The 12144-nt window shown below is 40.2% G+C and overlaps 1 protein-coding gene across 2 annotated transcripts in view; it reads right to left on the bottom strand.

Moving 5' to 3' along the window:
• Nucleotides 1-8034, bottom strand: part of ARMC3 (armadillo repeat containing 3) — a 62182-nt gene extending 54148 nt beyond the window's left edge. For both annotated transcript variants that reach the window (XM_056857674.1, XM_056857675.1), the window contains exons 1-3: nt 7987-8034; nt 850-967; nt 9-134 (exon numbers count right to left, since the gene is read on the bottom strand). In XM_056857674.1, the coding sequence (XP_056713652.1) occupies nt 9-134; nt 850-967; nt 7987-8034 (292 nt within the window). The remainder of the gene's footprint in view (nt 1-8; nt 135-849; nt 968-7986) is intronic.
• Nucleotides 8035-12144: the final 4110 nt, after the last annotated feature.

Here is a 12144-nt window from a genome sequence, read left to right as displayed (position 1 = left end):
ATTCTTACTGTGCGAAGCCATGATTCCAAGTGCCATGGTGGCGTTCCTGCGGACAACAGGGTCCTCGTGTGAAACTAATTTAAATAAAGGCTCCACGGCTCCAAGCTCAAGAAGAGTAAGCTTGTTTTCATCACCTAAAAATGTGAATATATTAACATGTCTTCTAATTTCAGCTATAAAATGGAGAACAGCACCGATTCATGTACACTTTTCATAAATGCACCAGTCCTAGAACACAAACATGCCGATATTCCTTCTCCTCTCACTTCAAATTTTCCAGCTTAAGTCTTAGGGTAGATTCCTTATAAGTGCCAGCAGGCATTTGGTGGCTTTGCATGTGGCTGTTTTGACAGAGGTGTGCATGTGAGTATGTCTACACTATGTGAAACTTAAGAGGGAAAGGGTTTTGCAGCTCCACAGTAGTGCTTTGCTGCAAGAGTTGATTCAAATCTGCACCTTTGCACCTTGATAATGTCCTCTCATGGAGGGGGCAATGTATTTAAAAATTATGTATCAAAATCTCCCTGTGCTTGGACAGTAAACACAGTAAACACTTCTTGCGTGGAAGAATATTCGGTTCTATGCCTTTTCCAGAGAAGCTATCCCTCCATATGCTTTCTAAGGTGGCATAGTCCCATGAAATATGTCACCAACCAACAGCCTGGAGAAGAATTTTCCTCTTAGCCTTCCAGTCAGTTCAGGACCTGTATCACTCAGTGCCCGGTACCTTCCATGCTGCTGACACAACAGTAGCAATATAAATTGGTGATGGAAGTGTTGCACTAAACAAATTTATTAAAGACTAGGGATATAAAAAATGTGGTGAGATTTGATCATTCAAAGACAAACCTTTCGTTGCGAATTTATAGAGAGATTCACATGCTTTAGACACAACTTCCTCTTCCGGGGAACTTAGCATCAGCACCACCGTTGCAGCTTTCTTGCTTTCAACTGATAAAGGATCAAACTAGAAACAAAACAACTGATAAGATTACAAGAAAAGGTGAATTGTATTGACACAGAAGTAAGATATTGAGCAGCCTTGCTATAAACAACTGGGAAATGCACATTTGAGTGCTGGAGAGGGTTTCTGTAAAAGAACAGAGAAAGAAATGAGAGACAGAAAATGCTCTGTGAATTACTTCACTTCCCCTCACCTTCCCAAAGCCAGTTCCCAAACTTCTGATTCTCTATTACTCTCTAGCGTGACACTACAATACTAGAGTTGGACAAAAGACACATGATGTTAACAACATATATAACACACATAAATTAATGATCTGGAAAGAGTTGGCAATGAATTCCCCTGTGGGATGTTATTGACTCTGGACCAACATAGAGGTTTATGATTTTCCCAGCAAGATACCAACATGTAGTCTGTTACAGGATGGCAGCCACTAATCATGTATAAGGTTAACAGCCTCCTATGACAGGACTGAACAGTGTGAATTCCAGACCCTTAAAATATAATGAACACAGTCAGTTTTTAAAAAAATGAATTATAGTATTGCCACTTTTGTCTTCTTACTCAAACAAGATATCTCAGGCTCCTATGCAAAAGGTCAGGAAAGGCATGAATAGCAATCATTGTGAACTGTTCACTGAAGAGCTCTGTTCAGCATGCAGGTGCAATCAAACAGCAAATAGGGATACAAAGAGAATGGAAAAGAAAAGGAAGAAAAATACAGAACGCATCCAATGTCATGACACAAACCTACAGTTCACTCTCATCTGGAATCCACTTACAATATTGGTAAAGTCATGCCACAAAGAGAAAGGATACTAAGAATAATGAGTTTTATAAGGTTTAGTATTTGAAGACATCGCTCTATTTGTGTGGATTAATAAAAGCAGCCTTGATAATATAACACAATACAATTAAATTTGTAAGCGGAACAGAAGCTGTCATTTCCCTTATCTCATCATAATACAAAGTTGAAATAAGATGTCAGTGCAAGAGCAGCCAGGTGTCAAACTTGTTGCAACAAGATATGATTGGGGCCCAGCAGCTGAGCAAGGTTCAATTAAACCACTATCTCCCTGGACTCTAGCAATCATTGTTAATATTATCGTTGCTAGAACAGTGATATATAACAAGTTAGACATTTTGGAAGATCCCACTCAGGTTTTAGTCCAGCCAAATGAGGTGTAACTCAGAAAGTAAAACACTGAAATAGCTGAGGCATTATTAATTGTAAAAGTTGCAGAGTATAAACAGACCCCAGCCAGATAGCTGACTGGTATATTCCCTATTAACCCTGCCTCGTCTTGCATCCTTGAGACTATGCATGCCCTTTAATTATTACATAGAACTTTGGGTCATCATACATCTTACCTGTTTCTTAGTACAGACCCTCCAGTGGCTTCTAGCTAATGTCCAATGTGGTTAAGAGCGGTGGTTTGGAGCGGTGGACTCTGACCTGGAGAACCAGGTTTGATTTCCCCTCTCCTCCACATGAGTGGCAGAGGCTAATCTTGTGAACTGGATTTCTTCTTCTTCCTCTTCCTCTTCTTCTTCTTCACCTCCTATGAATTTACCATGTTATTCCTCTGTCATATGACAGAGCTGGTAGCTGCTAACCTCAAGTACCACTTTCACATAGTCTGCCACCTGCCTTTTCACACCTTTCTGTGAGCTCCAGCTGCCAACTGTAGATTAGTATGTCCAAGAGGGTTTTTGCTCAGCTGTCTACATTGTTCCCTTGCAATGAGTAGAAATTATTTGGTGTAAATGCTCGGTGGATTGCATTCATAATGTCAAATGGGGATTAAGAAGGTTCTCCATACATTATGAATCAAGCTGGGAAAGTGTTGCAAGTCCCTTGTGGATCCAAAGCATTCTTCAAGCAACAGGAATGACTTAATTGTTCTATGCTAGGCAAGGCTCCAAGAAATTTTTGGCAACCTCAGTGTGTTGTTCTGATCACTGAATAGCCAGCAAAGCATTCTCTCTAGAAAATAATGTCAGCGAAGCAAGGCAGCCAATTTGGTCGAGGGTAGTAGCAAAATTTGGCTACATGTGTGACATTCTGCATTGCTACCATCGATTTAAAAATCAGAATGGCCCTTCTTGCGCTATCTTCACATAGGTTCAGATCTCAAACGCCAGCTCTCCATGAGGCTGAGCTGGTCAAAGCACTGTCATGACATGATCCCTGTTCAGCCAGCTGGAAGCGAGGCAAATATTCATTTCCATTTCTGACCTTTCTCAAACAGAGAACATGATGCTATGAAATCCAGCTGCTCTGACCCTGTTTAAGAGACTGTTTGAAACTGACATAGCTTGAGAAAGGGCAAAACCTTGTCAAAGGCTTTTGTTCTTTATTTAGAATCAAGCGTTTGAATGTAAAACTTTCCCAAAATAAGTACAAAATTAAGTACTTTTATTCTGCTCACTTTAAAAAAAATTGAGGCTGTATTTGCAGGCACTGGGAATTAACATGCTACACATTGCTATTGATTTCAATCTCATTATGCCTTGTTCTACAACACATTAAGTTGTTTAAGATGCATATGAAGCATTTATAATCATACATACTATTATAGTTAGTATGTAACTCTTTGTCATGTACACTGCAATCTTAAACAGAGTAACTTTGCTCTGGCAGTGACAACAAAAATGCCGCTCAATTCACTCCCCTGTAAAAGGGATAGCGATGGAGTGGCTTTTGCTGTCAGCCCCACAGAAGGATGCCCAAGTGAGCACATATACAGTGTAGGGGAGGGCACAGGAGGAGGCTATATATGACACCGTTGTGCCACCCCCACCCCCATCTTTGACCTGGCTTTGGTACAGCAATGCGCATACAGAAGCTTCTGCATCTCACCGGTTGCCCACAATGTGACTAAGTACAGGGTGAGTTTTGCCCTCGGCTGCTTCAGTCTCCTTATCTTGCTGATAAAATAGAGTTGGCCCTTGATTATCCCAGCTAACGGTACTGGCCCCTCTTATTCCATATCCACTACAATGAAACCAGTACAACCGACACACTTATTCTGGAGTAGGATTTTCTTCCATGAGGCTGCCTGGCTGCGTACCACTAAAAACATGGTGCAGTATTTTCAGTATTTTTTTTTTTAAAAAAGAATAGCATCTCTTCCTTGTTCAACTGACAGGGATACTAAAGTCGTCAATACCATATGCGCATTAGCTTCAGGACAGTTTTCTAATAAGAGTTTTGAGCACATAAGCACACTTGCTGATTTGAGGAGGTAAGAGAACACCAGCGGCTGAATTAAAAAAAAAAGTTTGCTCAAACTTTACTTATTAATGCATCAGTCGCCGGAGGAATGAGCAAGGCAGTGATAGAAAAATGTACTCGGGTCTTGCATTTTTTCATACTACATCACAAAAAAAGAGGAAATACCCCCAATAGAAAGATAGGGTAAACCAATAGGTTGACAGGGAAAATGATGCGACATACAAGTGATAGCAAACTCAACTCTGCACAAAGCACTACACAGATAATTTAATATAACAACAAAGAACAGAATACAAATGTCCACAGGCAATTAGGCAACACAAAGTTCTATATGCATTTCAGTAAAACAGCGTTCATCAATGGCTTACATGAAGGCTGTTTGATTAAACAAGTCTATATTGTATATGTATACTTGTTTATATTATATTTGTATGTTGCATCTTTTTTCCTCAACCTTTTGATTTACCCCATTTTTATGCTAAACATGAACAGGGTGCCATTTGATAGTTTGTTTATTGAGGTTTGTGGGTGGGGGAAAGGGTTGCTTAGTTTTGCAGTTTCTTTGTTTATAGGCCTTAAATTCCTGGGGGTAACTTCAATGAAAACAACATTTTTAAAAACTTCACAGAAGACAAAATTCTGGTTGCAACAAATTATATTTCAACGTTAGGAAGTAAAGTATCAGGTGTTGTAGACTATGAGCTCAAACCCTCAAAATCGTTTTTCCCCCTATGCTAGCTATCTTGAGAGATCCTTGAGAAGTCCTCAAGCTTGGAAAATATCTCCCTACAAAGCACAAATGGAAGATAGTGCCGACACAGAAGAAGAAGCCATGTTCAAGCACAGGAGCAGATCTTTGGCTGGCAGAGCTAGGCACAAAATCCCAGCAAACCTCAACCTCAGCTCTTCAGAGTAAGTAGGAAACCGGACCTCAAGCTTTCTGTCCATGAGTGCTAGAAGGAGGTGCCTTGTATATAAGGCTATTAATCAAGTTGATAGAGAAAGCACGAATAATTGAGATTTATGATGCTGGCACATAGAGATGGGATAAATCATACTCTTTACTGATAGTGTTAGCAGTTTAGCAAGGCTGTCTGTACTAGACAGAGAGAAATATAAAGTATGGAGCTGAGTAATCAACGTGACTTTTGAGAAGTGTTTTACAGAGTAAGCTGCCAAGCCTATAAAGATCAAGAGTCTGTGGGACCTAATGGATCAGCAGGTAGTTACAGAGCAATAAAACAGTCAATAGTGACAAAAGAAAGAGCGCACAGCGTCTGAGTAGCTGGCATGCTCAAGCGTTTGTACTTTGACTTTGTTAACATAAATTTATGGTACATACAAAAAAGGGTGGTGATACTTGCAGGTGGTAAAATAATTTATGCCTTCTACAGCTACAGAAGACTGAAAGGAGCAACTTTAAAGGGTCAAATAACAAATACTGATGGCTGACCAATAAAAATTCAGTTCTGATAAAGGCCATTTATGCATGGGAGATTTTGCCTTGGATTTGCCTCTCTCTAGATGCACATTTTCCTCATCCAGATTCTCAAAACTCAAAAATAAGCCCCCATGCAGAGTTCTGATAATTCAGTTGGGGAAAATGTACATCTACAGAGGGGCAAATCCAAGGCAAAACCTCCCATGCATAAATAACCAAAGTCAACATTCTGTAAAGAAAAGTAAACCTAGTGATACAGGTTTCACCTTCCAAGGTGGAACAGATTAGCCCCAGCACTTGACCATCCTCTTTATCTTCTTGGCCCTACACATCAGGGGATGACAGCATTACGGGAATTAAGAGAAGCACAGACAAATTCCTTGAATAGTTTTGGCCCAATGTTCCTTGGTTAAACACCAAATATTGTTTATAGATTGTTTCATTAACATGGCAAGACAGGCAGAATAATTATCAGTCTTTCGTTAGTAAAAACATTCTTCACTTTTACCTCTTGATTGTGTACCAACTTTAAAAATGCTAATCACAGTTGATGTCTCAACTACTCACTTGATTCCAGTTAGATTTGCTGTACAAGTAATCAAATATTTAAAATATTAACAGAATACCCAAATCAATGGTTTTCACAAAAGGTAAAAGAGGGATTCTGGAAATGAACGTGCCTGTCTACTTAATTGGATGGCACCATAGTTGAAAGGGAATGCAGAGAGAAGAACAGTATTCCCCTTTGTATATATGAGATTGTATGTTTTATAATAGAACTGATAGGTCAGTCTGTTCCTGCACCGGATTGCTTCTTCTGCTTCTAAAGTGGTGAGAAACCTAAGTTTCAGAACATATTGGAACAAGCTCTGTGGGAAAGGGAGGGGCATCTGACACAACCTGATTTTTGGAGTTTTTCAGAAGAATTCCATGCCTGGGATCCCACAATGAACATGAAAAGAAATTTGATCCCACAAACATTTTGTTTTCAGTTTGGATTATTCCAAGCTCTAATTTTAATTGATGGGAAGACTCTTTATGCCTCAACGTATGCATAGATCAATTACCAGAGTCCTACACTTAACAGCAGAAGTGACTTCAACAGTCAATACTTTAAAACATTCTCAGTAACACCTGAGATTTAAACACATTCAGTGGTAGAAATATAAGTTCTATCTATTTCAATGGCACTTACATCCATGCAATGATCCTTAGCCATTAAGCCCCTTTACACACATGTAAGGAACCGCATGCAGACTGCATAGTTTTCTTCACTTCTGCTGAGCGACAGCTTATTTCTGTTGCATTGTAAACTACTTATGTATTAAAGTCTTCTTTTAAAAAAATACCTGTGGCTCATGCAAATTTCCCTTTTCACCTCTGGGTAGGATTACCAACTCCAGGTTGGAAAACTCCTGGAGATTTGGGGGTGCAGCCTCGGGAAGGCAGGTTTTAGGGAGGGGAAGGGCCTCAGTAATGTATAATGCCATAGAGTCAGCCCATAAAAATAGCCATTTTCTCCAGGAGAACTAATCTCTGTAGTTTGGAGATCAATTGTAATTCCAGGAGAACTTCCACCTGGAGATTGGCAACTCTACCTCTGGATAAGGAGCAGTGTGCTTAATATGGGAATATAATAAATCTACATAGCTAATTCACGTTTCTAGAAAAGGATCACATGAAGCTGCCTCATACTGAATCAGACCCTTGGTCCATCAAAGTCAGTATCGTCTACTCAGACCGGCAGAGGCTCTCCAGGGTTTCAGGCTGAGGTCTTTCACATCACCTACTTGCCTAGTCCCTTTAACTGGAGATGCCGGGGATTGAACCTGGGGCCTTCTGCAGGCCAAGCAGATGTTCTAACACTGAGTCGCAGCCCCTTCCCATGCTTTGTTGACAAGGTCAAAATTTACAAATAATCAGATAAGATAACTAAACAAATAATCAGATAAGATTACTAAACTATGCCCCACAAAGAGGCACAGTCTCCACAGATTTAAAATAGAGATTATACATTGCTTTCCCTTCTTTTGCTTTTTAGAATTGAAATATATATACTCATGGATTGTTTTATACATTTGTAAAGTGGAGAGAGACAAGGCCTATAGGCAAGATTCTTTATAAAACTATTGTGACTGATCGCTCTGTTTACACATATGGTCATAAAACTATTGTGACTGGCCGCTCTGTTTACACACAAAAAAGACATTAACTTTGCAAGACATATTTAGGGAGACAAGGGTAGGCAAGTTGGAGTAAAAGCTTGAAGGCGGACAGCAAACTTGGAGGCTATAATTGTAGAACTACTACATTCTTAGAACAGGCTGTATTTTATAAACTTACCACATCCTTAGGAGGAGGCTCCACTTCCTTTTTAATTTTTTTACCCATTCTAAAAACAAACAAAAGAGCAGAAGATGAACAAACTACACTTTAAAAAAAAACACGCTCTGGAAATAGAAAATTAGGACTCAGAAGGCAGGTTGAGCTAGACCTTCCCCACCCACCCTCCACCCCCAATAAAGTAGTTTTTTACTTGCATGGAATATTTTACACGAGAGAGCATTCAAAATGGCATCTCTCTGCTTTGAAGGGTAGACTCTATAGCATTATACCCCACTGAAGCCCCTTGCCTCTCCAAAACCTGCCCTCCCCAGGCTCCAACCCCAGATCTCAAGGAATTTCCCAACCTGGGACTGGCAGCTCTACACATTATGTGTTTTATATTGTTCTCTTTTCCAGATTTTTTAGCAATGCACATGTGCACTCAGCATCTGAACCAGGGGAAATACATGTACAGTAACTGTATTACAAAATATTTTTGAGCACACACACACATTATTCTTCATTAAAAACCGGACTGTGGGAAGACCTACATTATGAGTGATATATGCAGCTCCCAAAGAGATGGATTGACTCAATAAAGGAAGCCACAGCCTTCAATTTGCAAGATCTGAGCAAGGCTGTCAAAGATAGGGCATTTTGGAGGACTTTCATTCATAGGGTCGCCATGAGTCGGAAGCGACTTGACGGCACTTAACACACACACATGCAGCTCCCAACCAGAATATGCAGAGGAGAATCAAGAGGAGGGAAGGGGATGTTCAACCTTCTCGAGTCTGATTCTCCCCCCTACAGATCTTGCTAAATCACCTAGACAAAAGTGTTCAGGCTTCCCACATAAAAAGTGATTTACCATATTGATTTGATTTTGTCTGTGATTCTAAGTACTGAACTCAACAATATATGCTCCTTGAGTCTGCCATCATACATTTATCACATAAATTGAGTAACAAGTCACCGTTTTGCCTCTGGGAGAAGAAAGGGGATCCAAAAAGCTCCAAGAACAGGAAACAAAGTGAACCATTATATATGGAGAACTTATTTAAAAATCATGAAATTGATTCTACAGGGCTGTTAACCTGGCCCTCTCATTTATGACAGCATTAAGTGAGTATCTAACCTTCCCATCTTGAACTGATCAGACATTTTTGCTCCCTGCAAGTTGTGACTACACAAGCTTCATGGTGTTAGAGAATCAAATTTTCACCTTGGGATTCGCTTAAAATGTTTTTGAAGCATGTACCTTTCAAATGTGCTGCTTTCGTAAATGAAAAATGCACTCTGAATTCAATAACAACAATTAAGAGCACTAACATTTGTGAGGAACAAGCATTAATATGAAGCAATTATGAGGTTATTGGGCTAATAGCCTTTTGGCTTCACTTCAGAAACTTAATTATCTCTTTCATTGTGGCAACTACAAAGGATTTAAAAAATATTCTGCCTTTCCCAAGCACAGATCGTTCACCGCTTCATTCTCGAAGCAGAAGAAAATAAAACAAGTGTTGTTGTTGTTTTTATATTAGTAACCTAAAAAGCGGACACGTTGTACTATTGAAGGGGATGTCTCTCTCCTGGATGGCTCAGGCCAGCCCCATCTTGTCCAATCTCGGAAACTAAGCAGGGTCAGCCTTGGTTAGTGTTTGGATGGGAGACCATCAGAGAAGCCCAGGGTCATTAAGCAGAAGCAGGCAATGGCAAACCACCTCTGAATGTTTCTTTCCTTGAGCACCCAATAGGGTCGTCATAAGTCGGTTGCAATATGACGGCGCTTTCCACCACCAATCACAAAAACGTACCTAGATGTTGAAGAATAATTGAACAAGTGCCCTTTTCCTCTCAGTATGCAAATGCCTGGTTGATTAGCCTGCACAACTGCTACAGAGTAACACAATAGTTACCACTTTGATCCAACACTTTCCTGCTTTTATTAGTAAAAGCTACATTCTTCCCAGCTGGGTTCACATATTCAATATACTGAAACAGAGATTATTTAGAAGACAGTACTCATTTCTGTACTCATAAGCAGACAAAAAGGAAGTGGCTGACGTATTCCTCTGGCAAGTTGCGGCTGCACCTCACAGTATTTCCACTTATTGTGTGAAGGAAAGGAGAGGAGAAATGAGTTATAATTTTTAGCCTGCAGAATAGTATTATATGTATTCTAACTCTGTTTTAAAACTCTTTTTAAGGTTGTATTAATGAGGTATGTTTGGGAATGGGATTATTTTAATGTTTGTATAACAGACTCATAATGTTGGAATGTAATTGTAATGCAATTGTATCATGTGTGTTTTAAATTGTTAGCTGCCTTTGCAGCCCTTGTAAGGGCAGAAAGGCGGGATATAACAAACAAATAAAATAATTAGAGGTGGATGAAACATGAGAGGCAGTTCTGTATCTACTGCATCCATTTATAAAGCAGGGTGTATGTGGAGGATTCCGTGCCAAAAAAACAAATCAGTGGGTTATAGATCAAATCAAGCCTGAACTGACCCTAGAAGCTAAAATGACTAAACTGAGGCTGTCGTATTTTGGTCACGTCATGAGACGACAAGGGTCACTGGAAAAGACCGTCATGATAGGAAAAGTTGAGGGCAGCAGGAAAAGAGGAAGACCCAGCAAGAGATGGATTGACTCAATAAAGGAAGCCACAGCCTTCAATTTGCAAGATCTGAGCAAGGCTGTCAAAAATAGGACATTTTGGAGGACTTTCATTCATAGGGTCGCCATGAGTCGGAAGCGACTTGACGGCACTTAACACACACACACATGTGGAGGATCTAGTTTTTACAAAAAGGTTGCCCATGATGGGGCAAATTTAATTCCCCCCTCATCTCACTGTGCTCTATCAGTGCGGGTACTTTTCTCCTCACATGACACCAGTGGCGAGTCAGGAGGGAGAGCAAAGTGCCTGAAACAAAAGAATGGTAAATTAAAGCTACAGAGGGTTCAGCTCCTATCACCTGCACACACCTTTAGCTGTAAAAATTAGACACCACACCTCCACTTCCATTATGAATGGAGGGGCAATAAGTTGAGTAAGCATGGCTGCTCCCACCATGCATAAAGTTTCTGGGACATTCTCCCTTCTCCTGATTATACCATCCACATGATTCCAAATAAGGCAAAGGACAAAATGCCAAAGATACTTTTTCTGTCCAAAATCACACAATGATACATATGCCCACAGTCACCAGTACATATACTGGTGCATAGATGCATATGATGGCATCTATTTAAAAATTAATATAGAGGACAGAAACTTTTGAAGAATCAAACTACATCAAAATTCCAAGCAAAGGGTCAACAAAAAGCCAGTATTTATAACTGAAGCTATATATAAGTGATATCATACAACTTGGCTGCCATTAGCCTGACCTTGGTCAGGAAAGGGTGGGTTAGAAATCGATCAAATCAATAAAATATTACTGATAACTGACACACTGATTAATAATCTGTAAAGTTTCTGCAGCCCAAACACTGGTGGCAAGCTTTAGTGGCATGCACAAGGTCTCTCAATAAGTATACACAGAAGCACCCCATGTGTGATTATTTTAGTGCACTGGCACAAAATCTGTGCATGGTTCACATGAACATATGAACACTCAAAGTTGCCTTATACTGAATCAGATCCTTGGCCCATTAAGGTCAGTATTGTCTACTCATACTGGCAGTGGCTATCCAGGGTATCAGACAGAGGTCTTTCACATCACCTACTCCCTGATCCCTTTAACTGGAGGTGTCAGGGATTGAAACTGGAACCTTCTGCATGCCAGGCAGATATATTACCATTGAGCCACAGCCCCTCCTTGTTTCTCTCTATCCCCTTCCCCTATCAGGGGATGTGACGTGACATACCGGATCTGCTGCCCTGTATATTTGTCAATAAAGCAAATACTCCAAGAATATGTTCAGAGGGTTCCCGCCCAAGTAAACACTAGTCCCTGGAACCTCTCACCACTGAGTGAAGTGGAGTGTATGCCACAATACACCCTGCTATTCTCTCCAAAGGACTTGGATTACTGGCAACTGTTCCCCACTATCATTTTCCTTTTCTGTAAAACCTCTCTAAAAAGCCCCTTACTTTGCCTGCCACACCTTTCACTTACATAGCATCCCACCTATCCTTCCAAAATACCTTAACTTAGAGATTTC

Source organism: Euleptes europaea, chromosome 11 (genome assembly GCF_029931775.1).
Source record: "Euleptes europaea isolate rEulEur1 chromosome 11, rEulEur1.hap1, whole genome shotgun sequence".
Lineage (NCBI taxonomy): Eukaryota > Metazoa > Chordata > Lepidosauria > Squamata > Sphaerodactylidae > Euleptes > Euleptes europaea.
The sequence above is the reverse complement of the archived record's forward strand: the minus strand, read 5'-3'. Positions and strand labels throughout refer to the sequence as shown.